We start from the raw sequence: 27339 nt of genomic DNA on the forward strand, positions 1-27339 counted from the left end.
ATTTACTACGTATACTAAGTGATCCTTTACAACAAAGATGTGAATTTACACTAACTATACAGCGCGTGTACAGAACATACAAACAAACGAAATTATTATTATTACTACTACTACTATATACTGAGTTAAGGTGCTGCTCTAATGCCTTTGGGCTATGTCTGCGCTATATAAAACTGCAAAAATAAAATACACCTAAAATGGCCGCCACTAACCGACTACAACGTGCAATTTGCGATCTAGTGCTTGCCATTCAGTAAATATACGTTCAGCGGCGCGCCCTCTCATGCGATTGGTCACTCTGATTCTTTTGACAGTATCTGATTGGCTGGATATGTGCCCCGGTGGCTACTCTCGTTTGCCTGGACACTGGACAGCCGTCTTAGCTTTATCGCTATGGCCGGCTCACTGCGGATCGCTGCAGGGCTGCTGGTTAATCTGCTGGCTTCCACATGTATCGTGTTCCTGAACAAGTGGTTGTACGTGCGTCATGGCTTTCCCAACTTGACTTTGACTCTGTTGCACTTTGTGTTCACATCTCTGGGACTGTGCGTGTGCCGCCACGCGAACCTCTTCTGCCCGAAGAGCCTGGCGCCGCGACGGGTGGTGGGACTGGCGCTCAGCTTCTGCGGCTTCGTGGTGTTCACCAACCTGTCCCTGCAGAGCAACAGCATCGGCACCTACCAGCTGGTAAAGGCCATGACCACGCCGGTCATCATCGTGATCCAAAGAGTCTGGTATCGGAAGACCTTCAGCACCCGGATCCAGCTCACCCTGGTGAGAGCGCACCCAGGGGGGCCTCTGGGCGAGAATGGGGCATAAGCAGGTCCGAGGGGGTGAGAGTGTCTGTTGGTAAACACTGCTTGGAAGCACCGCCATACTTTGGGAATATTGAGTCTGTAGGAAGTCAGCGTACGTCGCCTGGGGAATGAGGGCACAGTATGCGGGAGGTCAACCAGTTTGGAGGGGTTGGGCGTTGGTTCCTTCAGAGGAGAGGGGCACTCAGTCTATGGGAGCCCAGCTTCCGCCGAGTGGATCCTATTAGAGATAGAATTGGAAGGAGCCTGGTCGTGCTCGGTCTGGAGCTGAACAATCTTTGGGATCCCTTGCTCACCGTGCCACTCGATTCAAACTAGCCTGCCTGATAAGGGGTAGTACACCGAAACCGGTCCCAGGATGCTTGTGTCATGTCCAGGGAAGATCTGCTTGGCAGTTCGGGTTGGACTGTTCCCATTAGGAATAGGGTGAAGACATTTACCTATGGCTGGGTTTAAACATGGGTGGCATGGTAAGCAAAAGAAGGATGGATTTAACCCAGATCTCTTGACTGGGGGTGAATGCATGATTTATTCAGCATTCCGTCCATCATTTGTTTGCTTAGCACTTTTCGCCCTAAGTGGGATGGATAATCCTAGCCGTGGGTCCCTTGCTCACTGTGCCACTGGATTCAAGCTAGCCTGGCTGATGATGGGGGGAATACCCTGAAACCAGTCCCAGGATGCTTGTTTCCTGTCCAGGGAGGACCTGGCTTGGCAGTTCGGGTTGGACTGTTTCCATAAGGAGCAGGGTCAAGACTGATTTACATATGGCTGGGTCTAAACTGGGGTGGCATCTTGAGCAAAAGAATGATGGATTTAACCCAGATCTCTTGACTGAGGATGAGTGCATGATTTATTCAGCATTCTGTCCATCATTTGTTTGCATAGCTCAATTTGAGGAATGTCATTGGTGAGGGCACAATAAGATGATCTGTCCCGGAGAGGGGGGGGGTGTATTTGGGACTGCATAGAGATGAGGTCCAATGTGTTGGCTTCGTAATCAGATAGGTTGGTGATGTGGTGTGGTATTTTTCTGTTAGGTAGTCTCTAACACTGTTATAAACCATCAGAAAGCCAGGTGCTTGTAAAGATTTTAGAGGTTGACATTACATTTGTGGTCTAATGTATGTCATCTATCTTTTGAACAGAACACCAAATCTAAAACGAGCATTGAGAAAGCCAATAAGGCTTTGATCACCAGACCTCTCGCAATTTTTTTGTGTACAACTTTATTGGTATAGAAGCTGCAGGAACCTCATAAATCTAAAAAAAAAACACTGGCTAAGGGCAAACATGTTTTTGATCTCAAAAAAGCATAATTGCCATTTTAACTCCCTGGCACTGAAGAGAACTACTTTGTGTGTGAATGTGCTCCTTGTGAAAGGGCGTCAGACCTTAATAGTGAAGTCAGCCAATGGCTGAAATAGATTGAGGAATTGTCCCTTGCATGCTGCTGTTGATGACAGAAAAATGTGAATGACGCAACAGCAGACTAATGGATAAAGTTTCCCTGAAAACCCCTATAAGTATGTTACACACACAATTTTAAGGTCTTGACTAGCACAGACTGATAAATGTCAACCGGTCTGGTAATGGCTGCTAGCCTTTTGCCTTTGATAAGGAAGGCAAGAAAGACAGCATCAAATCAAGAAAGAAAGAAAGAAAGACAAGGCTGCAAAGATAGAGCACAAAACTAAAATTCATGTGAGCTGAAGGCAAGAAAGAAAGAAGGAAAAAGGCAAAAAGAGAACAATAAAAAAGAAGGTAAGAGAATTAAAACAGACTGAAGGAAAGAAAGAAGCCTGAAAAAGAGAAAAAAATCTAGAAGGGAGGAAAGAAAGATGCTAAGAAGGCAGGAAAGAAGGAAATGAAGGAGCAAAAGAAAGACAGGGTTGTAAAGATAGAAAGGGCACACTGATTAACTTGTATACAGCGTTCATTCGAGCTGATGTGAAATAGCAGCAGTAAACAAGGCCACTCCAAAGGAATTTAAAACTGCATTAGCAGCAGATACGATTGGATAAAACAGGAATGTGCTCTGTGGTTGCATCAAAAGGGTCCTGCTATCACATTAGACTCTAAACTCAAAGACAACACCATTGTAATTATAAACTAAAAACCTAATACTGCCACTGAAGGAAACTACTTTGTGTGTGAATGTGTTTCTTGAGAAAGAGCAAAATGCGGTCACTCAAACTGATGTTAGCCATAAGGTGGCTTTAGTAGGCAGACTCATTGCCAGCGTCGGATTGGTAACGGGGGCATTCGGGCAATGCCCGAGGGGCCTGGGATCGAGTTCCACATGAGGGCTGCTTTTGAGCAGCCTGGGGGCCGATTTGGGCGGTGTCTCTGTTGTTCGACTATACCTCCAGCGGCCCAATGGGTGTCTAAGTGGCCTTTCTAGAGGGAGATGGGCACTCATTACCTCCCGTATAGCAGCAAAAGGTGTCACCCCTTTTCTCTCGCTGGGCCTCCAATTAATGTAGGCATACTGAGCGGGGCAGGGGGCCTGAGCAGAAGTGGCCTCACTTGTTTTCAGGCGTTTCAGTAGTGTAAACTGATGCATGTGTATTTTTTGTAACCCTCCCACCCCCCCTTTATGTAAAATTACGCTGAAGCAGTGATTTGAGGGAAGGCATTATGCAAATGTGGGCAGATTTTTAATCCCAATCCAACCCTGCCCATTGCCCGTGTTGTATGCTGTAGTGGGCGTAAGCAAAATATGATTAATACAACAATAGATCCATGAAAGAAGAGAGATGGTTGAAAGCCCCTTTAAGTATGTATATTATACATACAATTTTAGTAGAAGGAAAACGTTTTGCCTAATCTCAGACCTAAAAATACTTGAATTGAAATTAGGCAGCTTCAGATGCTTTTCACAAGTTGGATACACTAAACAGAGTGGGATTTCAATAGAGGGTCTGGCATTGCAAAGGCACCCCTCTTCCCTACTGTATTTCCCACCCAGGAGAGAAGAGTTAATATGCACAACTGTCTCCTCTGGCATCTATATTTCTACTCTTCCAGTATCCTCCTGCTTCTTTAGAGTTTCTCCATATCGCCAGGCTGCAATCATTCAGATACTTTTCTCTGTATAATGCTTGCAGCCGTTTGTTGCATGCCCCTGGACAATATTGAACAAAGTATACAAGTAACCAAAAACAGCCCCCTCTGCCTGCTTAATTGCTTTCTTGTGCCCTTGTGTCCTTGTTATCTCCCAGAGTTTCTCCTTGCACTATACTTTGTTTTGTAAGCTTCTATTTATTATTTTCTAAAGGCATCATTGTTTTTGAGTATTGACAATGTAGTATATCTTTGTGTTGGCTATAAAGAGCTATACGTTCATTACCTGTCCATTTGTAACATTCTGATGAAAAAATTTAAGGACAGCAATTAAGACTGATATCTTTGGCACCATCTGATTCTTTGTGAATCACAAACCACCCCTGATTAATCCCCATCCTTTTATCATCTGACACAATTATGGTCCAATACCACTTTATTGGTCTCGCATCTTAATTCAACAGTTCCCACCATGCTCGGGTTACGAGGAACCACACCAGACAGGCCTTTTGCATCACCTTTGTAAACATGCTTGGTTCAATACAAAATCGCCATCAAACTTGTGACCCGGTGTACGAAATACTGGTCCCTATTTACAAAGTTTTTTATAAGACCAATTGATTGGTTAATACAATTCAGATTTGGGGGGGGGGGTCATAATCCGACCTACCTCATAAATAGTAAAACAGTGTTTGCTCATTTGTAATTATAAAGCTGCCCAATTCTCATCTTTGTGCACAGTTTTTAATTATTCCTTCTCACAGAAATGTAGGGCTTGTGGCTTTCTGAATATTTGTGGAGACATTCGGGCCTTTTATGGATATTCTTTCTAAAGCTTCCCCATACTAGCAATTTAAGGATAATTGATATGCAGAATAAGATCCATGTATATGTTTTGCTTAGTCTTGAAGTATATTTGGAAATGGATGAGAGGCGGACTCCCTGCTTAAAATGTTGGTGGAATTGCAAACTTGGAAGGTCTGTCCTACTACAGAGAACCTGTAGCAGCAGCATGTGAGACAGCAGCACATGCCAACTGAAATAGGTCAATTAGCTAGGTTGCCCCAGTCCAGCATGGTAAGTGTAGGAAGCTGGCTCTTAAAATAATATACTAAAAAGGGGTATATTGTGCTGAGTCCAGGTATTCCTCACTAGTGAACAGGGCTTACTTTAACAATCTAAAGGTCCTCTCTTTGTGGTAGTGTGGTCGAGCAGCCTTAGGCTTATCAAGGAGGAGTGGTAGACATTAGTTGCATAAACACAGTGAATAAATGATGCACACACTCAATAAGGAGATCCACACCAATGTAGAAAAATAGCATGTCTTTATGTAACTTTGGGTACCAAGAACTTAATTATTTGGTAAGTACATTTTAAAATGGCTGTTTTGAAGAAAACAGGTAAATATGCTTGTCTGTAATGTTATCCTATGGGGAAAAACACATACTGGATATGGGTACTTAGCAACGACATACAGGACCAATCTTCTGGAGTTACGATAAGTAAGGTGCAAGGTAGCACCAACAGGTCACCTTGGGAGGCTTTGGGCGTCCTGGTGCAGAGATGCTCTTTGACATTGAGTCCCCTGTTGATTTTAATGGGAAACGGTCTTGTCAAAAAGAGGCTGCACTTAGGGACTGGAGGGAAGGATTGGCTATCCGGCTGAACCATGGGGGGCTCAGGTCTACTTCTCAGGCTGGAGGGCTCGGTTGCAGTGGTATTTTGAGGTATGTGGTTTTTACTGCAGGGGGCACTCGCGGTAGAGGGGGCCTTCACAGAGAGGCTGCAGCGGCGACTGGGAGTCCAGCCCGGGCTAACCCAAGCTGGGGTTTGACTCTGGAGAGTCTCAGGACCTCGCTGGCACCTCTGGCCCACTTCCGCTCAGGCTGGGGGCACGGTGCAATGCTGCTTTCTGGTGTCTGGTGTTTGGAGCTCCGGAGTCCTTACGGTTCTTCTTGGGTGCTTGCAGAGTACAGGAGAGCAGTTCTGCTACTGCATTGGAGATCCTGGTTGCTTCTTGAAGTGCTGGCAGTTCTCCCAGGATTTTGGAGGCAGTGCAGCTGTAGGTCTTGTAGTCTTTGGTGCAATTTTCGGGGACAGCTGGCAGGGTTGGCACCAGCTCAGTTCTTTAAAAAAAGAGCCAGTACAATCAGCTTTCCTGGTGCCAGGGGCTTCTCTCGATACTAAACTTAGATGTGTTAAGGGGAGTGAAGGGTGGTAGCCATTGAGCTACTTACCCTTGGTGTCGCTATGCCTCCTATGTGACCACTTCCTGTGGGAAGTGGGCATAACCCTGTCCCTGAGTTCCCGATTCTCTGATCATCAGGATGGCTGAAGTTTATTAAAGACGGGCACATCAACAGCTCGGCTTGGTAGTGCACCACGCCTCTCTTCATATCTAATTTCCTCCCTGTCCTGGTGCCAAATGAGCCCAGGACGGGGCTTTGGCATTTTCCCATAGCTGGGGAAGCTTTAATCACATATCAAAGACGACAGAGACCGTTGAAGCCTTTTGCCATAAAATGCTGATCACTGAGCCATCCTGTTTGGAGTAGGTGACATCTCTGGCCAGAGCAGACATTGTTTCTGCTCTATGAGAGCATAGGCTGTCACCTGCAGGGACCAAAAACCCAGCTGTGGTTGCCGGCTGTCTACCCCAGTCAGCGTGCACACTAGAGGCTGGTAGGTTTTCAGGGGGCACCTCTAAGGTGCCCTCTGTGTGCATGTATGACTAAATCCACCACTGGAATAAGTTTAGGTTTATTAATAAAAGGTGTTTGATACTGAAAACCATAGATTTCAGTGAAGCCATCTTGCAGCTGGGAAATCATTTTTACAAGTGTCCAGCTCATGTACTTAAAATGGCTTCCCTGTTCACTTGTGACATCTAAGAATTGACTTTGACATCACAGGGGCATATCTGCTCATGCAGAAGTGTCCTCGCATGTAGTATAGTGCCTCCTGCCTTAGTGCTGTAGTGGTGACTTACCTATACTGCATGCAGCATGTGCAGGCATGGCACACAGGGATGTCTTCCATATTGTTTTCACTTTTATCTGCATCAAAAGATGCAACCTGCAGTGGCAGTCTGCATGAGTTGGGTGAGGGGTCCTTTAGGGAGGCACAATACGTGCTGCAGCCCTTGGGGGTCCTCATTAATTCCCCATGCCCTAGGTACCTGGGTTACCATTTACTATAGACTTACAGGGGTGCCAAAGGTATTGCCGATTGGGGGAACAATTGTGCAGTTTTTGGGAAAGAGATCTGGCACTGGGGACCTGGATAGCACCTATGTTGCACGAGCAAGCAAATGACTGATGAGAAAACTCAACAAAACTTGAGGACAAAGAGAAAAATTGAAGCACAAAAGTAAAAAATAGATTGAATCCAAAATTATACCAGATTCGGAAACGTTTAGTTGTATTCTAGTATATCTTATTTATTTTCTGCCATTAAAGAACAAGGTCCCTTTCGCGAAGTGCAATGTTTTAATGGTGGGTTCTGTCAGGTGTACATGTGCTGTTGCCTGCTTCTTTTGAATGGAAGAGGCTTTATGTATCCTCGTTAGCATTTCCCAAAAATTAAGCATATTGCAAACTTTGAATCATTTTTCATGATTGCCAACAAAGTTTGTACAGCGTTTTCAACTAGTGGGAGTTTACTTATGGCAAATTGGCCCCAGTTTTGTGCGTCTATTTACACCATCCGTGCTTGCTGCCATTTGTCAGATGAAACCAGCTCTTTTCTTGGTGTTATTTAACATGTTGCTTTCAACTTTCTTTAGTAAAGTCACTACACAGCGGTCAGTTGCATCCCTTGGCCAGCAACAGCTTCCTGTAGGAGGCGCTTGAAACAATTTCGGTAGGTTGGAGCATACTGCTGTTTGAAGAAAACATTTTTTAATCCCAAGAGAAGCAGCATGGCTAGCTGGTGTTTCCCATATTGTACAAAGAACACTGGCCATTTGAACACACTGTATTTTCCATTCCGTGTTTCGCTTTTCCATATTTTATTTTATTTGCATTTATTTTTCTTTTTTTTAAACAAACAACCATCATTCAAACTCTCCAGTGCCGTCATACTGTGAGTTTTTGCTGTATCCATGCATGGGGATATTAAGGTTGAATTACATGGTGTCCGAGTAAACAGCAGGGCAGCATTACTTAACAGTGAGGTTTAATCAAAGGATTCTTCAGAAGACTCGACCACGTGTTTCCTATGGAGTACTGTAGCCCATAGCCTTTAACTAAACCAGCTTTTATTGGCTGCCCGTCTATAAATGTTTCCTGGTAGTGTTATTATTGAACTCATTTTGTAGGCGCCTACGTTGCGCTTGCCGTAGTAATTAAAGCTTTTATAGCAACTTCTTCGGGCTCTGCTTGCTGGGCACCAGAAAAGGGCAGGTAAAATGTGCCATTCACCCAACTACAGTAAGACCTTTCTTGGAGCACCGTGCAGGTTGAACTTGTAGACGGTGATTTTTTTTTTTACTTAAAACAGTGCTTTCATTCTTTAGGCTTACTGACCTAATCCTTCTTTTTTCTTAAATTTTTTAAAATTTAATATATATATATATATATATATATATATATATATATAATCCCCAGGTTTCTGCTTCTGCTCGGTAGTTGCAATTACTGGGTCTCACTTGAAATCGTTGGCAACTGGAATATCACCTGCAAGGAGTTTTGAAGTCGGAAATTCTTCAGTAGTCCAAGCTAAAAGTTCCAGATGTTTGAGAGCATTAGCGTGCCTTCTAGTGTTTCACGTAATTTTAAACAAGCATTTGTCATTTACAATGTCAATAGCTTGAATTCTCGCAAATACGAGACCTGTTGCAATGCAAATGCGTTAGGAGAGAGCTTGTCCTGTCATTTCCTTCCAGCAAGAGTAGGCAGGACAAATCTCTTTGAGAAAATCGTGCTAGGATGCTGTAATTAAAGCCTACCGAGCAACAACTCCCGTAATAGGGGGTGTCCTTATGGAAGGTTACAAAATGGGAATAGATGGTACTAAGGAGGGACTACTAAGCCAATTGACTAATGAAAAGCAGCAGTTTAGAATGGACAATGACACAAGCCAATTAAAAAACTGAGTAGAGCTTCAAGTCTATACCTTAATACAGCATGCCTTTCAGAGCAGCGTATGCGTTGCCCAGACTCGACCTAAAAATATAGCTGCCACTTCCAACCTGGCTACTTCTAGGGTTGAGCATGCGCTCTCTCTTGCGAAACTGTATTGCTCTGTTCACCTGTGATATAAAGCAATTTGATGTGCACTTTAAACTTCACTTTCCTGGAACCACACAGGTGTGAAGTTGTACTGATTTTCAGCTGTTTCGTTTGGGTCACTGTGCCATTGTGGCTTCACATTTATGCTCTGTGAATTTGCTAAACAAAATGATCTAGTTAATGCAAGTCTCACTTTGTCTCCAAAACTGAAGACAGCGTCAAGTCTCGTTCTTTCCCGTAGAAATTACTTTTAATACAATACATCCAACATATCTTTCAAACTCACTTTGCAGTTCCAACAAAGTCACATTTAGCTTTATTATTCACTATGTATACTGACACTTTTCAGTTATTTAGGACAGGCTGTGGTATTTCCTCTTTTTTTTCCCTTGAAAATATCACATTAGTATCCTCCCTCCAGACAGTCCCGCAAGATTGTACACATCTGCCATGCCAAATTCCCCCTGTTTGCTCTTGCACTGTTTTTACGTTCCGTAGCACAAGTAGGCACAAAGTAGATACTGCTCAGCCATATGGAGGCTGTGCTAATTTCACATCTTGCCTTACAATTAATCCGTGTAGGATTAATTTGTTTCCGGACACCTGGAATTATTAACTTCTGCACTTCACAATGAATCGTAATTTACTTAAATTACAAACAGAAGTCAGTACATACAAACCAATTATGCATCAATATTTAAATTTTTAACACACTCACTATATACATACAGTTATACTAAAACATTAATTACTGGTTACATATATTTAATTACACACTCATTTAATCATACATTTTATTCCATACAAATTAAAATAAGGAAGACAATTTGCATTTGTAGCCTCTAACATTTATGTTAAAACATTAACTTCTTACATACAAAAATAATAAACGGGCACATTTAAGGCGCGACCTATACGCTTTTCTAATGCTTGTTATTATTTGCAATAGGATAGAAAGGACAGACTAAATAAGTAATTCAAGAATAATCCTACTTGTCTGTAGTATTTGGCCTTGCAGGGTGCAAAGGAGGCAAGCACGATTTGTTTGAAAACAATGGCAACAAGGTAAATTACTTATGACCTCTTGGAAGTGGTCAATTAAATACAAAGTTCGCACAATAATCAACTCTGCAAGAATTTGCAGAAATAAAACTCTGAAGTTCCAAGGGTTGGGCAGTTTGCCCAAGAACATATCTGTCTGTCACATTTGTCCCATTTATTAGGTCTATATAAAGAACGCCTGAGTTTTCAACAGCCTCCTGTTTAAAATAAATAAATAATCATAATCACAATACATACCGTACAAGCAACCAGGCTTTTGGTCAGTCCTCTTTATCGGTTCGTCAGCTTAACTGTCATTCACATTTTGCTCTCTTCTACCAAAGCATATAGCATGAGGCAGTGGGTCAGCCCCTTTCATCCGTTGCTCACTGTGAGTAGCCAATTTGACAACAGCATACCTGTTGCCTTTGCGCTTTGATTTTGTTATCTAAGGGCGGAGCTACCCAAGAGTGCACATTTTGCTTTGATGTTAATAGTAGGTGGCGAACAGTGACAGCTCCTCCGCTAAGGCAGAGGAGCGTCGCCCCACTGCTCAAAAGGAAAAATAAAATGATAATGTAACAATATCATTTAATTTTTCCTATTGCAGTCAGTAGTGGGCAGGCATGGCCAGAGCAGGGGGAAGAGTGGTTTGCACTCCCGAAGTGCTCATGATTTTTTGGCCGGCCAAACAGTCATGCCCACTTTACATGCTCCCCTCGAGGCTGCATTACACAGCCTGGCGAGGAACACCACAGGCTCCCTGTCCCCATATGAGTGCCGAACCACAGCACTCCGATCAATCACAACACTGCATTGCAGCGTTGTGATTTTATTCAGGGGAGCCCTTCTACCAGGATGCTTCCTTCTGCTGGCTGGGACTGAAGACCAGAGATAGGAAGATGACGGGGACGGAGGAGATGCGGCGGCCGGACGTTCCAGGTTAGACCTTTTCTTTTTAGGGCTTGCCTGCTGATGTGCTTTAGCATAGCTGGCGAAGCTCTATAGTGGCTTATCCAGAGGTTAACCACTGGCGATTCCATGCAGTGCATGTGCTTTTTAACTCATTGCGCAAGCGCAATGAGTTAACATGCACGTGCAGAGCATCAAATCGTCAGCTTGGCGCCGCCAGCAGCTCTTCCCGCTCCGCCCCCTGCTGCATCAAAGGCTTTGCACTCTGCCTCAGCCCAGCCATTCTCCTCCTCTAACTAATTGCCCTCTGCTGCATCAAAGGCTTTTTCACGGCCGGCCGTGCTTTTTAGTTTCACGGCCGCCAGGCCGTGTCTCCTTTTTTTTTTTTTTTTTTTTTTTTTTATAACTAGCAGTGGCTATTGACCCATAGGAATTTGGTTTCCTAGTCATTCTTTCCATTAGTTTACTTCTTTTCATCATCTGTTTGTTTTGTAGGGATTACCGTTTGCCTTCCATTTTTTTTCCTGTTTGTTTTCTTGTTGCTGTTTTATTTTGGTTTGGTGCCATGTGAGTTGCTTTGCAGAAAGCATGACGCCCAGCCCAGTTCGCCCTCCGGTTGGGTGACTTGGCAGTGCGGTGGACGTCACGGATATGTGTTGCCCTGGACTAATTCAGCCGTTAACATAAAACTGGAGTTTGGGAGATGCTTGGAACACTTGTGTAGGACGTTTTCATGCGTCACTGGGGAATCTAGTGAGTGTGTGCTTTCCAAAACGAACCTATTCAAAACAGGCATTTAATTTGTTTGAAATCGATGACTGGGAAGAATTACCTGATAACAACGTTCAGTTTCTTTCTTTTTAGCATCTCATGGCAGTCTGAAAATAGAATTCTTAATCAGTATTGCAGACTTGTGCAATTTAATGTTTTTAGGTCTTGCGGACAGACAGCTGTAGTTATTCCTCAGAGATGCCATTTTACCACACAGTACAGAGAGTGTGCTTTTGGTTCGGCCATTTGCTGTTGCCTTTTTTATCCGCTGGTACGATAGTCATTTTGCAAAAACAACAGGTGATGGATCGAATGAGGATCAATGTCACACATTCAACCCAGTCAAAAGATCTGGGTCCTAATCCATCGTTTTTTTGCACTCCACACCACCCTGGGTTAGACAATGGCGATATGCAAATCAGCTCTGACCCTGTTCCCCAGGGGAACAGTCCAGTCCGAACTACAAAAGCCATGTCCTTCCCAGAACGGAATCAAGCATCCGAGGACCGGACCGGTTTCGAGGTAACACCTCTCATCAGCCCAGCTAGCTTGACTCCAGTGGTGTGGAGTGCCTGGGACCCACGTCTGGGCATCCCCAGTACACTTATAGCGGAATTGCAAAAACAACAGGTGATGGATCGAATGAGGATCAATGTCACACATTCAACCCAGTCAAAAGATCTGGGTCCTAATCCATCGTTTTTTTGCACTCCACACCACCCTGGGTTAGACAATGGCGATATGCAAATCAGCTCTGACCCTGTTCCCCAGGGGAACAGTCCAGTCCGAACTACAAAAGCCATGTCCTTCCCAGAACGGAATCAAGCATCCGAGGACCGGACCGGTTTCAAGGTAACACCTCTCATCAGCCCGGCTAGCTTGACTCCAGTGGTGTGGAGTGCCTGGGACCCACGTCTGGGCATCCCCAGTACACTTATAGCGGAATTGCAAAAACAACAGGTGATGGATCGAATGAGGATCAATGTCACACATTCAACCCAGTCAAAAGATCTGGGTCCTAATCCATCGTTTTTTTGCACTCCACACCACCCTGGGTTAGACAATGGCGATATGCAAATCAGCTCTGACCCTGTTCCCCAGGGGAACAGTCCAGTCCGAACTACAAAAGCCATGTCCTTCCCAGAACGGAATCAAGCATCCGAGGACCGGACCGGTTTCGAGGTAACACCTCTCATCAGCCCGGCTAGCTTGACTCCAGTGGTGTGGAGTGCCTGGGATCCACGTCTGGGCATCCCCAGTACACTTATAGCGGAATTGCAAAAACAACAGGTGATGGATCGAATGAGGATCAATGTCACACATTCAACCCAGTCAAAAGATCTGGGTCCTAATCCATCGTTTTTTTGCACTCCACACCACCCTGGGTTAGACAATGGCGATATGCAAATCAGCTCTGACCCTGTTCCCCAGGGGAACAGTCCAGTCCGAACTACAAAAGCCATGTCCTTCCCAGAACGGAATCAAGCATCCGAGGACCGGACCGGTTTCGAGGTAACACCTCTCATCAGCCCGGCTAGCTTGACTCCAGTGGTGTGGAGTGCCTGGGACCCACGTCTGGGCATCCCCAGTACACTTATAGCGGAATTGCAAAAACAACAGGTGATGGATCGAATGAGGATCAGTGTCACACATTCAACCCAGTCAAAAGATCTGGGTCCTAATCCATCGTTTTTTTGCACTCCACACCACCCTGGGTTAGACAATGGCAATATGCAAATCAGCTCTGACCCTGTTCCTCAGGGGAACAGTCCAGTCCGAACTACAAAAGCCATGTCCTTCCCAGAACGGAATCAAGCATCCGAGGACCGGACCGGTTTCGAGGTAACACCTCTCATCAGCCCGGCTAGCCTGACTCCAGTGGTGTGGAGTGCCTGGGACCCACGTCTGGGCATCCCCAGTACACTTATAGCGGAATTGCAAAAACAACAGGTGATGAATCGAATGAGGATCAATGTCACACATTCAACCCAGTCAAAAGATCTGGGTCCTAATCCATCGTTTTTTTGCACTCCACACCACCCTGGGTTAGACAATGGCGATATGCAAATCAGCTCTGACCCTGTTCCCCAGGGGAACAGTCCAGTCCGAACTACAAAAGCCATGTCCTTCCCAGAACGGAATCAAGCATCCGAGGACCGGACCGGTTTCGAGGTAACACCTCTCATCAGCCCGGCTAGCTTGACTCCAGTGGTGTGGAGTGCCTGGGACCCACGTCTGGGCATCCCCAGTACACTATAGCGGAATTGCAAAAACAACAGGTGATGGATCGAATGAGGATCAATGTCACACATTCAACCCAGTCAAAAGATCTGGGTCCTAATCCATCGTTTTTTTGCACTCCACACCACCCTGGGTTAGACAATGGCGATATGCAAATCAGCTCTGACCCTGTTCCCCAGGGGAACAGTCCAGTCCGAACTACAAAAGCCATGTCCTTCCCAGAACGGAATCGAGCATCCGAGGACCGGACCGGTTTCGAGGTAACACCTCTCATCAGCCCGGCTAGCTTGACTCCAGTGGTGTGGAGTGCCTGGGACCCACGTCTGGGCATCCCCAGTACACTTATAGCGGAATTGCAAAAACAACAGGTGATGGATCGAATGAGGATCAATGTCACACATTCAACCCAGTCAAAAGATCTGGGTCCTAATCCATCGTTTTTTTGCACTCCACACCACCCTGGGTTAGACAATGGCGATATGCAAATCAGCTCTGACCCTGTTCCCCAGGGGAACAGTCCAGTCCGAACTACAAAAGCCATGTCCTTCCCAGAACGGAATCAAGCATCCGAGGACCGGACCGGTTTCGAGGTAACACCTCTCATCAGCCCGGCTAGCTTGACTCCAGTGGTGTGGAGTGCCTGGGACCCACGTCTGGGCATCCCCAGTACACTTATAGCGGAATTGCAAAAACAACAGGTGATGGATCGAATGAGGATCAATGTCACACATTCAACCCAGTCAAAAGATCTGGGTCCTAATCCATCGTTTTTTTGCACTCCACACCACCCTGGGTTAGACAATGGCGATATGCAAATCAGCTCTGACCCTGTTCCCCAGGGGAACAGTCCAGTCCGAACTACAAAAGCCATGTCCTTCCCAGAACGGAATCAAGCATCCGAGGACCGGACCGGTTTCGAGGTAACACCTCTCATCAGCCCGGCTAGCTTGACTCCAGTGGTGTGGAGTGCCTGGGACCCACGTCTGGGCATCCCCAGTACACTTATAGCGGAATTGCGATAGTCATGGCAATGTAAGGAAGGCTGCATGAGTGTGACATTATTTTCCGACTGTTCATTCTGCACCTCTTCACAGCTCAGTGCCCTGTTGTGCAGGATGTGGCCCCTCTCTCAGCCGTTTAGCTTCTGCCTTTGCCAGTGCTTGTTGAATTGTGTTGTAAGCACAGTCCATTGCAACTGCGGAGCCCAGCCATTTGAGGTGTTTTTTTTTTCATAAAGGCATACAGCCAAAGGGACCTAGATGTTGCTTCACACAGTACTAAGGCCATTTCACCCCCTCATCCTCACACACCCTCACACCCTCACCTCCCCTCACAACCCTCACACCCCTCACCCTCACCCCCTCACCCTGACACACCCTTACCCTCACCCCCTCACCCTGACACACCCCTTCACACCCCCTCACTCACCCTCACACTCCCTCACTCACCCTCACACTCCCTCACTCACCCTCACACTCCCTCACTCACCCTCACACCCCTCACCCACCCTCACACACCTCACACACCCACTCACCCTCACACACCCTTCCCTCACACACCCTCACACACCCTCAGTAACCCTCACACTTCCTCACCATCAGCTACCCTCACATCCTCTCACCCTCGCCCACCCTCACACCCGTCACCCCCTCACTCACCCTCACTCACCCTCACTCACCCTCACACACCCTCACCAGCATAGCATAACAAAACCTAGCATAGCAAAACATAGCATAGCATAACAAAACAAAGCATAGGATAGCAAAACAAAACCTAGCATAACAAAACAAGAAATAGCATAGCAAAACACAACAAAGCATAGCATAACAAAACACAAAAAATAGCATAACAAAACATAACAAAGGATAGCAAAACAAAACTTAGCATAACAATACACAACAAAACATATCATAAGATAAAACATAACAAAACATTGCATAACAAAACATTGCATAACAAAACATTGCATAACAAAACATTGCATAACAAAACATTGCAAAACACAAAGCATAGTATAACAAAACACAGCATACATAACTAAACATAGCATAACAAAGCATATCAAAACATAACAAAACATAGCATAGCATGATAAAACAACAAAACATTGCATAGCATAACAAAACATAGCATAACAAAGCATAGCATAGCAAAACACAACAAAATCTAGCATAACAAAACATAGCATAGCACAACAAAACAAAGCATAGAATAGCAATCAATCAATCAATCAAAGCATTTGTATAGCGCGCTACTCACCCGGAGGGTCTCAAGGCGCTTGGGGGGACCCTCTACTGCTCGAACAGCCAGGTCTTGAGTTGCTTCCTGAAGGCGAGGTGGTCGTGGGTCAGGCGGAGGTGGGTGGGGAGGGAGTTCCACGTCTTGGCGGCCAGGTAGGAGAAGGATCTTCCTCCCGTTGTGGCTGTTCGGATGCGGGGGACGGCGGCGAGGGCGTGGCTGGTCGATCGAAGCTGGCGGGTGGGAGTGTAGAAGTTCAGGCGGTCGTTGAGGTATCTCAGGCCTTGGTTGTGGAGAGCTTTGTGTGCGTGGGTGAGGAGTCGGAACGTGATTCTCTTGTTGACAGGGAGCCAGTGCAGGTTTCTTAGGTGTGCAGAGATGTGGCTGTGTCGGGGGATGTCCAGGATGAGTCGTGCTGAGGCGTTCTGAATACGCTGGAGTCTTTTCTGGAGTTTTGCGGTGGTACCGGCGTAGAGGGAGTTGCCGTAGTCCAGTCGGCTGGTAACGAGGGCCTGGGTGACCGTCTTCCTGGTTTCGGTGGGGATCCACCGGAAGATCTTCCGTAGCATGCGTAGGATGTTGAAGCATGACGAGGAGACAGCGTTGACTTGTCTGGTCATCGAGAGGGAGGAGTCCAGGATGAAGCCCAGGTTGCGTGCGTGGTCCGTTGGTTTGGGTGCGCTGCCCAGGGCAGGGGGCCACCAGGAGTCGTCCCAGGCGGAGGGCGAAGATCCCAGGATGAGGAATTCCGTCTTATCTGAGTTCAGTTTCAGGCGGCTGTTCATCATCCACTCGGCTACGTCTTTCATCCCTTCATGTAAGTTGGTTCTGGCGGTGGCGGGGTCGTTGGTGAGGGAGAGGATCAGCTGGGTGTCGTCTGCGTAGGAGAGGATGTTGAGGTTGTGTTGGCGTGCGATGGCCGCGAGGGGGCTCATGTAGATGTTGAACAGCGGGGGGCTGAGTGATGATCCTTGTGGTACGCCGCAGCTGACTTCAGTGGCTTCTGATCTGAACGGGGGGAGGCGGACTCTGTGTCTTTCCGGCGAGAAAGGAGATGATCCATTCCAGTGCCTTCTCTTGGATTCCGACGTTGCTGAGGCGCTGTACACGGGTGCGGTGGCAGACCGTGTCGAACGCCGCGAAGAGGTCCAGGAGGATGAGGGCAGCTGTTTCCCCGTTGTCGAGCAGGACTTTGATGTCATCAGTGGCTGCGATGAGGGCGGTCTCGGTGCTGTGGTTGGCTCGGAATCCGGACTGCGAGTGGTCGAGGGATCCGTTCGTCTCGAGGAAGGCGGTCAGCTGTCTGTTGACGGTCTTCTCGATGACTTTGGCCGGAAACGGGAGGAGAGAGATGGGGCGGTAGTTTTTGAGATCGGTGGGGTCTGCTGCTGGTTTCTTCTGGCTTTTGTAGTTCGGACTGGACTGTTCCCATGGGGCACAGGGTCAGAGCTGATTTGCATATCGCCATTGTCTAACCCAGGGTGGTGTGGAGTGCAAAAAAACGATGGATTTGGGCCCAGATCTTTGGACTGGGTTGAATGTGTGACATTGATCCACATTCGGTCTATCACCTGTTTTATTTGCAGCTTCTTCAGGAGGGCACTGAGTTCGGCGTGCTTCCAGCTCTCCAGGAAGGTTGCGGTGTCGAAGGAGGCGTTGACGGTGTCCCGTAGATGGGGTGCGATGACTGAGTCGGCCTTGTTGAAGACGTGGTGAGGGCAGGGGTCGGTTGGAGATCCGGAGTGGATGGAGTTCATCGTGCGGATGGTGTTGATCGGGGTCCAGGCGAGGAGGATGGTGGTGGGGGGCGCTGGTGCGGTTGTAGGGTGCGTCGGCTGTGTGCTGAAGCTGTTGTTTATGTCTGCGATCTTGCTGTGGAAGAACGAGGCGAACGAGTTGCAGAGGTCTTGCGATGGGGTGATGTCGTTGTTTCCGGCGTTGGGGTTGGAGAGCTCTTTAACGATGTTGAAGAGTTACTTGCTGTTGGGGGCGTTGTTGTCCAGTCGTTCCTTGAATGCGGTTTTCTTGGTGGTGTGGATCAGTTGGTGGTGTTTTCGAGTGGCGAGCTTGAGGGTGGTCATGTTGTCTGGAGTCGGGTCTCTGCGCCAGGCTTTCTCGAGGGCTCGGTAGTTCTTCTTGGAGCTCTTGAGTTCGTCGGTGAACCAGGAGGCTTTCTTGCTGCCGGGTCTACTGGGAGGGGTCCTCAGTGGTGCGAGGTCGTCTGCGCAGTTGCTGATCTACCTTGTGAGGTTGTCGGCGGCATGGTTGGGGTTCGCTGAGCTGGCGGGAGGGTTCCTGTTCAGGGATGCGGCGAGCTGGTCGGCTGTGAACTTGTTCCAGCTTCTGCGGGGAACCTGTTGCTGGTGGTGGTGGATCGTGGTCCTTCTGAAGCTGAAGTAGATGCAGCTGTGGTCCGTCCAGTGGAGTCCGGTGGCGTGGCTGAAGGAGATGTCCATGCTGGAGGAGAAGACGGGGTCGAGCGTGTGGCCGGCGTAGTGGGTGGGGGTGGTCACCAGCTGCTTGAGTCCGAGATTGGCGAGGTTGTCCAGCAGGGTGGTGGTGTTGCGGTCGTTGTTGTTCTCCAGGTGGAAGTTGAGGTCCCCGAGGAGGATGTAGTCCGCGGAGGGCGTGCGGGCTGATGAAGTCGGCGATGTCTTCGCTGAATTGTGTGCGTGGACCCGGGGGTCTGTAGATGAGGGTGCCTCTGAGGGTGGTCTTGGGGCCGGTGTGGATCTGGAAGTGCAGGTGTTCGGCGGCTGTGAGGGTGTTGTCGGAGTTGGTCGTGATGCGGATGGTGTTCTTGTGGACGATGGCGATGCCTTCTCCCGTCTGATTGACGCGGTCCCTCCGGGTGATCTTGTAACCGTCCGGGATGGCGATGGCTATGTCGGGCGCTGAGGAGGCGTTCATCCAGGTTTCCATGAGGAAGGCGACGTCTGGGGATGTCGAGTCGAGGAGGTTCCAGAGCTCCACGGCGTGTTTGTGGACGGAGCGGGTGTTGAGCAGGATGCACTTGAGGTGGTTGCTGCTGGGGGTCGGCTTGGTGGGTGCGGTGCAGGTCCGGATGCAGGAGAACTTGCAGGACTGGCAGGTGAAGGGTCCGTGGGTGCGTCTCGAGGTGGCTCGGTAGCACCCGGGGGTTCGACCGGTGTTGAGTGCGTTGAGGGTGGCGGCGTCGTATGTCTGGCGGGTGGGGTGGCCTCTGCGGGGGCCAGGGGTTCTGGCGCTGGGCGCGGTCCAGGCGCGGATGGGCGCAGACGGGCTTACCTTTGGCGCACCTTCGGCGCTCAATCGGTGCTCCCGCTGCGCGCGTCCGCGGTCGCTCTGGGGGCGTCATAAGTAAGGAGCCGAGAGGGAGGAGCAGCTGGGTGGCGGGAGCGGGGCGGCGAATGGAATCAGAGGGGGGCGGGAAATCCAAGAAGTAGCGGGCAGCGGGAAAGTACCAGGAGCAGCGGGCAGCGAGCGAAGGAACTACAGGCAGGAGGCGGCAAGGCAGGCAGGAGCGGCAGCAGTGAGTGGGGCGACCAAGCCCTGTGGAGGGCTGAGCGGTCATAGCAAAACTAAACATAGCATAGCATTAAAAACAAAGCATAGGATAGCAAAACAAACCATAACATTACATAACATAACATAACACATAGCATAACAAAACACAACACATCGCATAACAAAACCTAGCATAGCTTAACGAAACACAACATAGCTTAGCATAGCATAATAAAACCTAGCATAGCATAACAAAACAGCATAACAAAACATAGCATAGCAAAACAAAGCATAGCATAATAAAACACAACAAAACATTGCATAGCATAACAAAACATTGCATAGCATAACAAAGCATAGCATAGCAAAACACAATTCCACTCAGTGCCACATAATTATATGCTACATAATTACACTGCACTCAATGCAACATACTCTCCAAATACCACTCAGTGCCACATAATTACACACCACAGAATTACACTCTACTTAGAAGTGCACATAGCACTCCTCCTCCCCACTTCCATGGCCCGGCCTGCCAGGCCCTACACGCACTGGCTCAGAGCGGGCAAATGAAAAATAAAACTATGATAGAACATAATTTTATGGAGCTGCCCCTTGTATCTGGGCTAATTTAGTGTCCTAAAGAAGGGAGGCTTGCACTATTTATTTCATAACGGGATGGAAGATCCCCTCAGCGCTGCTTGCTGTGAGGTCGCTCCCCAGCCTCCCTGGAGACCTGGTATCGTTGTGCTGCATCAGTGCTGCTTCAAGCTTCGTTTTTACTCTGTATTAGGCGCTGCTTCGCCTCGCTCCTGACATAGTTGAATTGTATTGCTGAGTATTCCTTAACTTGCACTATTGCGCATTGTCCGCTGCTTCGCCTCACTTGTATTTACATTGAATCAAGTGTGCTTGTTGCGCTGAGCGCTGCTTAGCCCTGCCTCCGCTGCTATCACCAGAGCCTTAAGAGCGCGTTTACACCCAGCGCTGTGCTCTGCCCTCCCCCACGCTGCCATTTTGTTTCTTGTGTTGTTGTTGGTCTGCGTCCTCGTGAGCCCGCCCCGCCTCCCAGCTGAGACGCCCTCGCCCCTCCCCCTCCACCATCCATATATGACAGGAGTTCCCGCGCGCAGCGTTTACGCGCAGCGACCGCGCCCAACCCGCGCCGAAGGTGCGCCACAGGTAAGCCCGTCTACGCCCGTCCGCGCCTGGACCGCGCCCAGCGCCAGACCCCCTGCCCCTCGCGCTCCCCAGCCCTCCCGCATTACCTACGATGCCGCCACCCTCCTAGCCCTTGACCCCGGTCGCGCCCCCAACTGCGTCCTAGCCGCTCCTGGACACACCCATGGACCTTTCTCCTGCTACTCCTGCAAATTCAGCTGCACCGACAACATCTCCGCTACGATCACACCACAGACTCTCGACCCCAACCACCTACAGTGCATCCTTCTCAACACCCGATCGGTCCACAGACACGCCATTGACCTATGGAATCTACTAGACACCATCTCTCCAGACGTCGCCTTCCTAACAGAAACTTGGATGAACGCTTCCTCCGCCCCAGACATCACCATTGCCATCCCTGAATACTATAAGATCACACGCAAGGACCGCACCGACCACACAGGAGGAGGAATCGCTATCGTCCATAAGAAATCAATCCGCATCTCAACCAGCTCTGACGCCAACCTCGCTAACTCCGAACACCTTCACTTCCAGATCCACATCGACCCCAAGACCACACTCAGAGGCACCCTCCTCTACAGACCACCAGGACCCCGCGCAAAATTCAGTGAAGACATCTCGGACTTCATCACCCCACACGCGCTCCCCTCCAAAGACTACATCCTTCTGGGAGACCTCAACTTTCACCTCGAAAAGATCAACGACCGCAACACCGCCACCCTCTTAGACAACCTCGCCAACCTCGGACTTAAACAACTGGTCACTTCCCCCACCCACATCGCAGGTCACACACTCGACCCCATCTTCACCTCCAGCAATCATGTCTCCTTCAGCCACACTACGGACCTCCTCTGGACTGACCACAGCTGCGTTCACTTCACCTACAACAAGCCGAAACCCACCAACCACCTCCAACCAACTCTGCAAAGAAACTGGAACAAAATCACCACAGACCAGATCTCCGCCTCGCTCCTTCTAAACGCCCCAGCCCACTCTTCTAACGCAAACGAAGCCGCCGCCAACTTCACCCTATGGTTATCCAACACCGCCGACACCTTAGCACCTCTGAAAAAACGTCAAAGCAAACCTGGCAGCAAAAAGGCCTCATGGTTCAACGATGATCTTAAGAAGTCCAAGAAACTCTGCCGCTCCCTTGAAAAGGCCTGGAAAAAAGACCCAACCACTAGCACCAAGGACGCCTTCAAAAACGCCACCCGCACTCACCACCAACTAATCCGAAAGGCCAAGAAAACAGCATTCAAGGATCGACTTGACAACAACGCCCACAACAGCAAGGAACTTTTCAACATCGTCAAGGAATTCACCAACCCTTCGGCCAACTCCAACGACATCACCCCCTCCCAAGCCCTCTGCGACTCCCTAGCCTCATTCTTCCACAACAAGATTGCAGACATCCACAACAGCTTCGACAACCAACCCGGAAACCAACCCACCCTACCATTTGCTGAACATTCTCCCCCCGTGAACACCCTTAACGACTGGAACCCTATCTCCACTGAGGACACAATCCGCCTGATGAATTCCATCCACTCAGGATCCCCCACAGACCCATGTCCTCACCACATCTTCAACAAAGCAGACTCCGTCATAGCACCGCACCTCCGAGACGTCATCAACTGCTCCTTCAACTCCGCCACCTTCCCGAAAGACTGGAAACACGCTGAACTCACCGCCCTTCTGAAAAAACCCACAGCGGACCCCACCAAACTCAAAAATTACCGCCCCATCTCGCTCCTTCCATTCCCGGCCAAAGTCATCGAGAAAGCTGTCAACAACCAGCTCGCCGCCTTCCTCGAAGCCAACAAATCCCTCGACTCCTCACAATCCAGCTTCCGAGCAAAACACAGCACTGAGACCGCCCTCATCGCAGCAACAGACGACATTCGAACTCTACTGGACAATGGAGACACAGTCGCCCTCATCCTCCTCGACCTCTCTGCAGCATTCGACACAGTCTGCCACAGCACCCTTTTACAACGCCTCAATAACATCGGAATCCAAGGAAAAGCACTTGAATGGATCACCTCGTTCCTCTCCGGAAGAACCCAGAGAGTCCGCCTCCCACCATTCAAGTCCGAGGCCACTGAAGTCATCTGTGGCGTACCACAAGGATCCTCACTCAGCCCCACCCTCTTCAACGTATACATGAGCCCCCTCGCGGCCATCGCCCGCCAACACAACCTCAACATCATCTCTTACGCGGATGACACTCAACTAATCCTTTCTCTCACCAATGACCCCAGCACCGCCAAAACTAACCTACACGAAGGAATGAAAGAAGTTGCCGAATGGATGAAACAAAGCCGTCTGAAACTGAACTCAGACAAAACAGAAGTCCTCATCTTAGGTACATCCCCCTCTGCATGGGACGACTCCTGGTGGCCGGAAGCCCTCGGAAAAGCACCCATCCCGACAGACCACGCACGGAACCTAGGCTTCATCCTGGATTCTTCACTCTCAATGAACAGACAAGTCAGCGCCGTATCCTCTTCCTGCTTCAACATTCTTCGCATGCTCAGAAAAACATTTCGCTGGATCCCCACCGAAACAAGGAAAACAGTCACCCATGCTCTGGTCACGAGCCGACTGGACTACGGAAACACCCTCTACGCAGGCACTACCGCTAAACTCCAGAAGAAACTCCAACGAATCCAAAACGCCTCAGCCAGGATCATATTAGACATCCCACGCAACGAACACATCTCTGGTCACCTTAAAGACCTCCATTGGCTACCCGTCAATAAGAGGATCACTTTCCGACTGCTAACCCACGCACACAAATCACTCTACGACATCGGACCAGAATGCCTCAACTCACGACTGTCCTTCTACACCCCCTCCCGCCAACTACGATCTTCCAGCCAAGCCCTTGCCACGGTACCTCTCATCAACAAGACCACCATGGGAGGCAGATCCTTCTCATACCTGGCTGCTAAAACATGGAACTCACTCCCCGCTTACCTTCGCCTTACCCAGAACCACCTAGCATTCAGAAAGCAACTTAAAACGTGGATATTTGACAAGTAATCCTCCTCCCCTCTCTAAGCGCCTTGAGACCCTCTGGGTATGTAGTGCGCTATATAAATTCTATGACTTGACTGACTTGACTTGAAGATTGCTGTGCTGATGCCCGTGCTGTACTGGTCCTGTTTATCCTTTTTAAAAAAAAATTTTTTTTAAGAAAAAGCTTGACAAAATCTAAAAGCCTTTTACATTTCAGATGTTTTGCACTATTCTATCCGCCTTCTGATTTATTTGTGACTGTTGTTGCCTGATATTGAAATATTTATGCATGAAACTAAAGCGATCGCTTTTGAGTGTCGTTCTCGGTACCCTAGAGTTACATGGTACCATGATGCTGTATGTGCGCCACGTTTCCTGATTTCAGTTTGCCTGTTAGGAGCCTGTAGATATGTAATGGTGAGCACCCCTACCAATGTAGGTGCTCTCAGCAGTTTTATGGATTTACAAAGAATATTCCCCTGCTCCTGAAGAAGAAATCCATTGCCAGTCTTGAATGGCTCTGAACTTACAACTGAGCTTGTTTAGCATGAAAGCATTTCCTTCCTAATGCAGATACAAGACCATGAAAAGAATCTCCTTTTTGACCTCATCTTTGCTCTTCGCTCTGTGTTGATTTTGGTTATATCTTGGCTCGCTACCACATTTCTGTCTTTGACTTGGCAGTTCATACTCCTGCATTTCCGACTTGTTCAATCTAGAGCAATTCACATAATTCTTTCTCCAGATACTTTAATGTCATGTTATTCAAATTGCCACGGTACCTTTAGTCTCAAGGAGGTTGCATCATTCCCTCCTTGTTTATCTTACAATTGCTGTGTAGATCTGGTTCCCTGATCAACAAAGTCTTCATGCATAGATCAACTGTCTTCATAAATGTTGTACAGTAGAACACCACTTTTACCATCTTCTCTAAACCAGTATAGATGTCCATTTACATCATGTAGTGTATCATTGGCAGACCATGTCCTCTGCTGAGATAACCTTTACAATCTGTACCACCAAGAATTACAGATGTTTGTAATCTTGGTCATACAAGAAGTAGCCTCTCTCTCACAGGTTCCTTTCTGGGAAAAGAAGTTGCATTACACTACTCAAAATCTAGACATAGGGATGATACAACAGAAGTATCCTGACGCACAACTTAACACCAAAGGCTTACTTCTAATCAAAAACTGCATATGGGCCAACTATTTAACTGCAGAAGCCCAAGGTGCTGTCATTGGTACACCAGTCACGTGAGGTGGTGCTGCCAGCTTTCAGTCATCGGTACAGATAACAGGTGGTCACAGTGGAAAGCCTAGTAAACCAGCATCACATAATCGATCGATAGAAGTAGGAGAAACAATTTTGAAAGTTCAAGTCATTTTTTTAAAATCTCAGCATTATAATCATGCATCTAAGATATACTTGTACACAGGTGCTCCAGGTGGGATAGTGCTCAGGAAAGTGCTCGTTGTGAGGGTTTGGAAGTGTGGAAAGGGGCTGTTTATACAATATTAACAGTGTCTTTTAAAATAAGACCTGTCTGATAGCCTATGCGGCCAAACATCCATTGGAAATACAATTATATAATAGAAACAGTAACATAATTACTGTTATTGAAGTTGTGCAACATAATCAGTTTAGGCGTTAAATTGCAGTTGACGTTTAAACCCCATCAATAAACAAAGATGCATTAAGCCCTTAAACTGGGGTCTTCTCCAGGACAAAGCGAGACACCTAGAATTACATACAAAGTAAAAGAAAACCGAATTAATGTTGGTGATGGACATCCGTACTAAATTATTATTTTAACAAGGGACAATTAATGATCACCTTGTATCCAACAATGCAATTGGTGGAATCATGCTATATTGTAAATTGATACTTGTATAGCGCACTACTCACCCGCAAGGGTCTCAAGGCGCTTGTACGAATACCGCTGTGGAACCCATCCTGGCTTTCCCTATGAGATGTCCACCCCTGGGCACCCCCAAGGTGGAGGCCAGGCATCCTTAGCGCTATGCTATAGACCTGGGTCCATAGGCTCCTATGTCAGATGGGTAAGAAGACACAGTTCAGTCCCATACGTTTCTTACAAAGTCTTGTTTATGGTTTTTATTATGTACCTAACCTCTTCAAGGAAAAAAGTGTTGTCTGGGTAGTGATGGACACTCTTCCAAAGTTGAGTGACTTAATATTGCTGCCTGCAATACTTGTGGGCACTCTGTTAGCTCATTGAAATGTGCAACACATTCTAAAGACCCTCCCACCATGGTCTTCATTCCTCCTCCTCTCTCTCACCCCTACTCATCCTCCCTTCTCCCTGTTCCTCCTACCTCTTCCCTCCTCCTTCCTTCTTCCTCCTCCCGCCCCACCTCCTTCTCCTCTTTCTTCCCCTTCCCCCCTCCTTCGCTCTCAGCATAGCCCATTAAAATTATATTAGCAGCGTAGGCCATAGATGATTGCACAGGTACAATATTCTCAATTAGTACCCTGATCTGATATGCTCAAACGTTTCGTGACCCCACTGCTTGGAAGTCACTACAGAATACAATTATTCATATACACAAGATAAAAAGGAGCATATAGTCATGTTCTATCCAATTGTAAAATGCAATCACACCTCATAGATCCATCCAATCCAAATACATTGAACAGGCAGTCTTGGTTCATCTTCTTCCAATTTCACTTTATTGCAGCTTTAAATAACATGGGTAGAGTAACTCGGCCAACGCGTTTCGTCCAGCAGGACTTCCTCAGGTCTGTAAAACTAATTTATAAATATATTTTTTTTAGATTAATCTGTACTTCAGAAACTTCATAGACATACATTGGTATTTACATCAACCCATAGACATATGTGGTTTATTCTCATCACTTGCATAAGACCCCCTGCCTACATACATTAATGATTATTATATAAAAAAAACTATGATAACATCTGTCATATAGATTAAATATTTAACAGGACCAAGAAGAAACTCATCTTATCAAAGCAAAGAGTTTTATTCTCTCGCTGCTGTTAATTTGTCTATAGACAGTAGAAATATATTGTTCACATTATACCTCAGTGTCAAAATTCATATTCAGCGTTATAATTGATAAGAATCAGATTTTCCCAAATTTTCCGTTATTAGCTAATGTTTAAAAAAAAACGCTCTTTTGTAATAGAAAAATACTCATAACAAGCTGCTGTCCATGTCTATTATTATATTCAGTGTTGATAGACATTCCAAAACATTAAATATATACAACTCACTTGGGCAAATTCCTCAAAGGAACAGGCGTGTTTTCCTTTAATCCAATTCTATTAGGTGCTAAGT

The 27339-nt window shown here is 47.4% G+C and overlaps 1 protein-coding gene across 1 annotated transcript in view; it reads left to right on the plus strand.

The window, feature by feature from the left end:
• The first annotated feature begins 353 nt into the window (after window positions 1–353).
• Window positions 354–27339, plus strand: part of SLC35E3 (solute carrier family 35 member E3) — a 59902-nt gene continuing 32916 nt past the window's right edge. Inside the window, exon 1 of the mRNA XM_086919002.1 lies at window positions 354–774. Coding sequence (XP_086775128.1) covers window positions 394–774 — 381 coding nt within the window. The 5' untranslated portion in view covers window positions 354–393. The remainder of the gene's footprint in view (window positions 775–27339) is intronic.

The sequence above is a fragment of the Lissotriton vulgaris genome, chromosome 1_1, assembly GCF_964263255.1.
Source record: "Lissotriton vulgaris chromosome 1_1, aLisVul1.2, whole genome shotgun sequence".
Lineage (NCBI taxonomy): Eukaryota > Metazoa > Chordata > Amphibia > Caudata > Salamandridae > Lissotriton > Lissotriton vulgaris.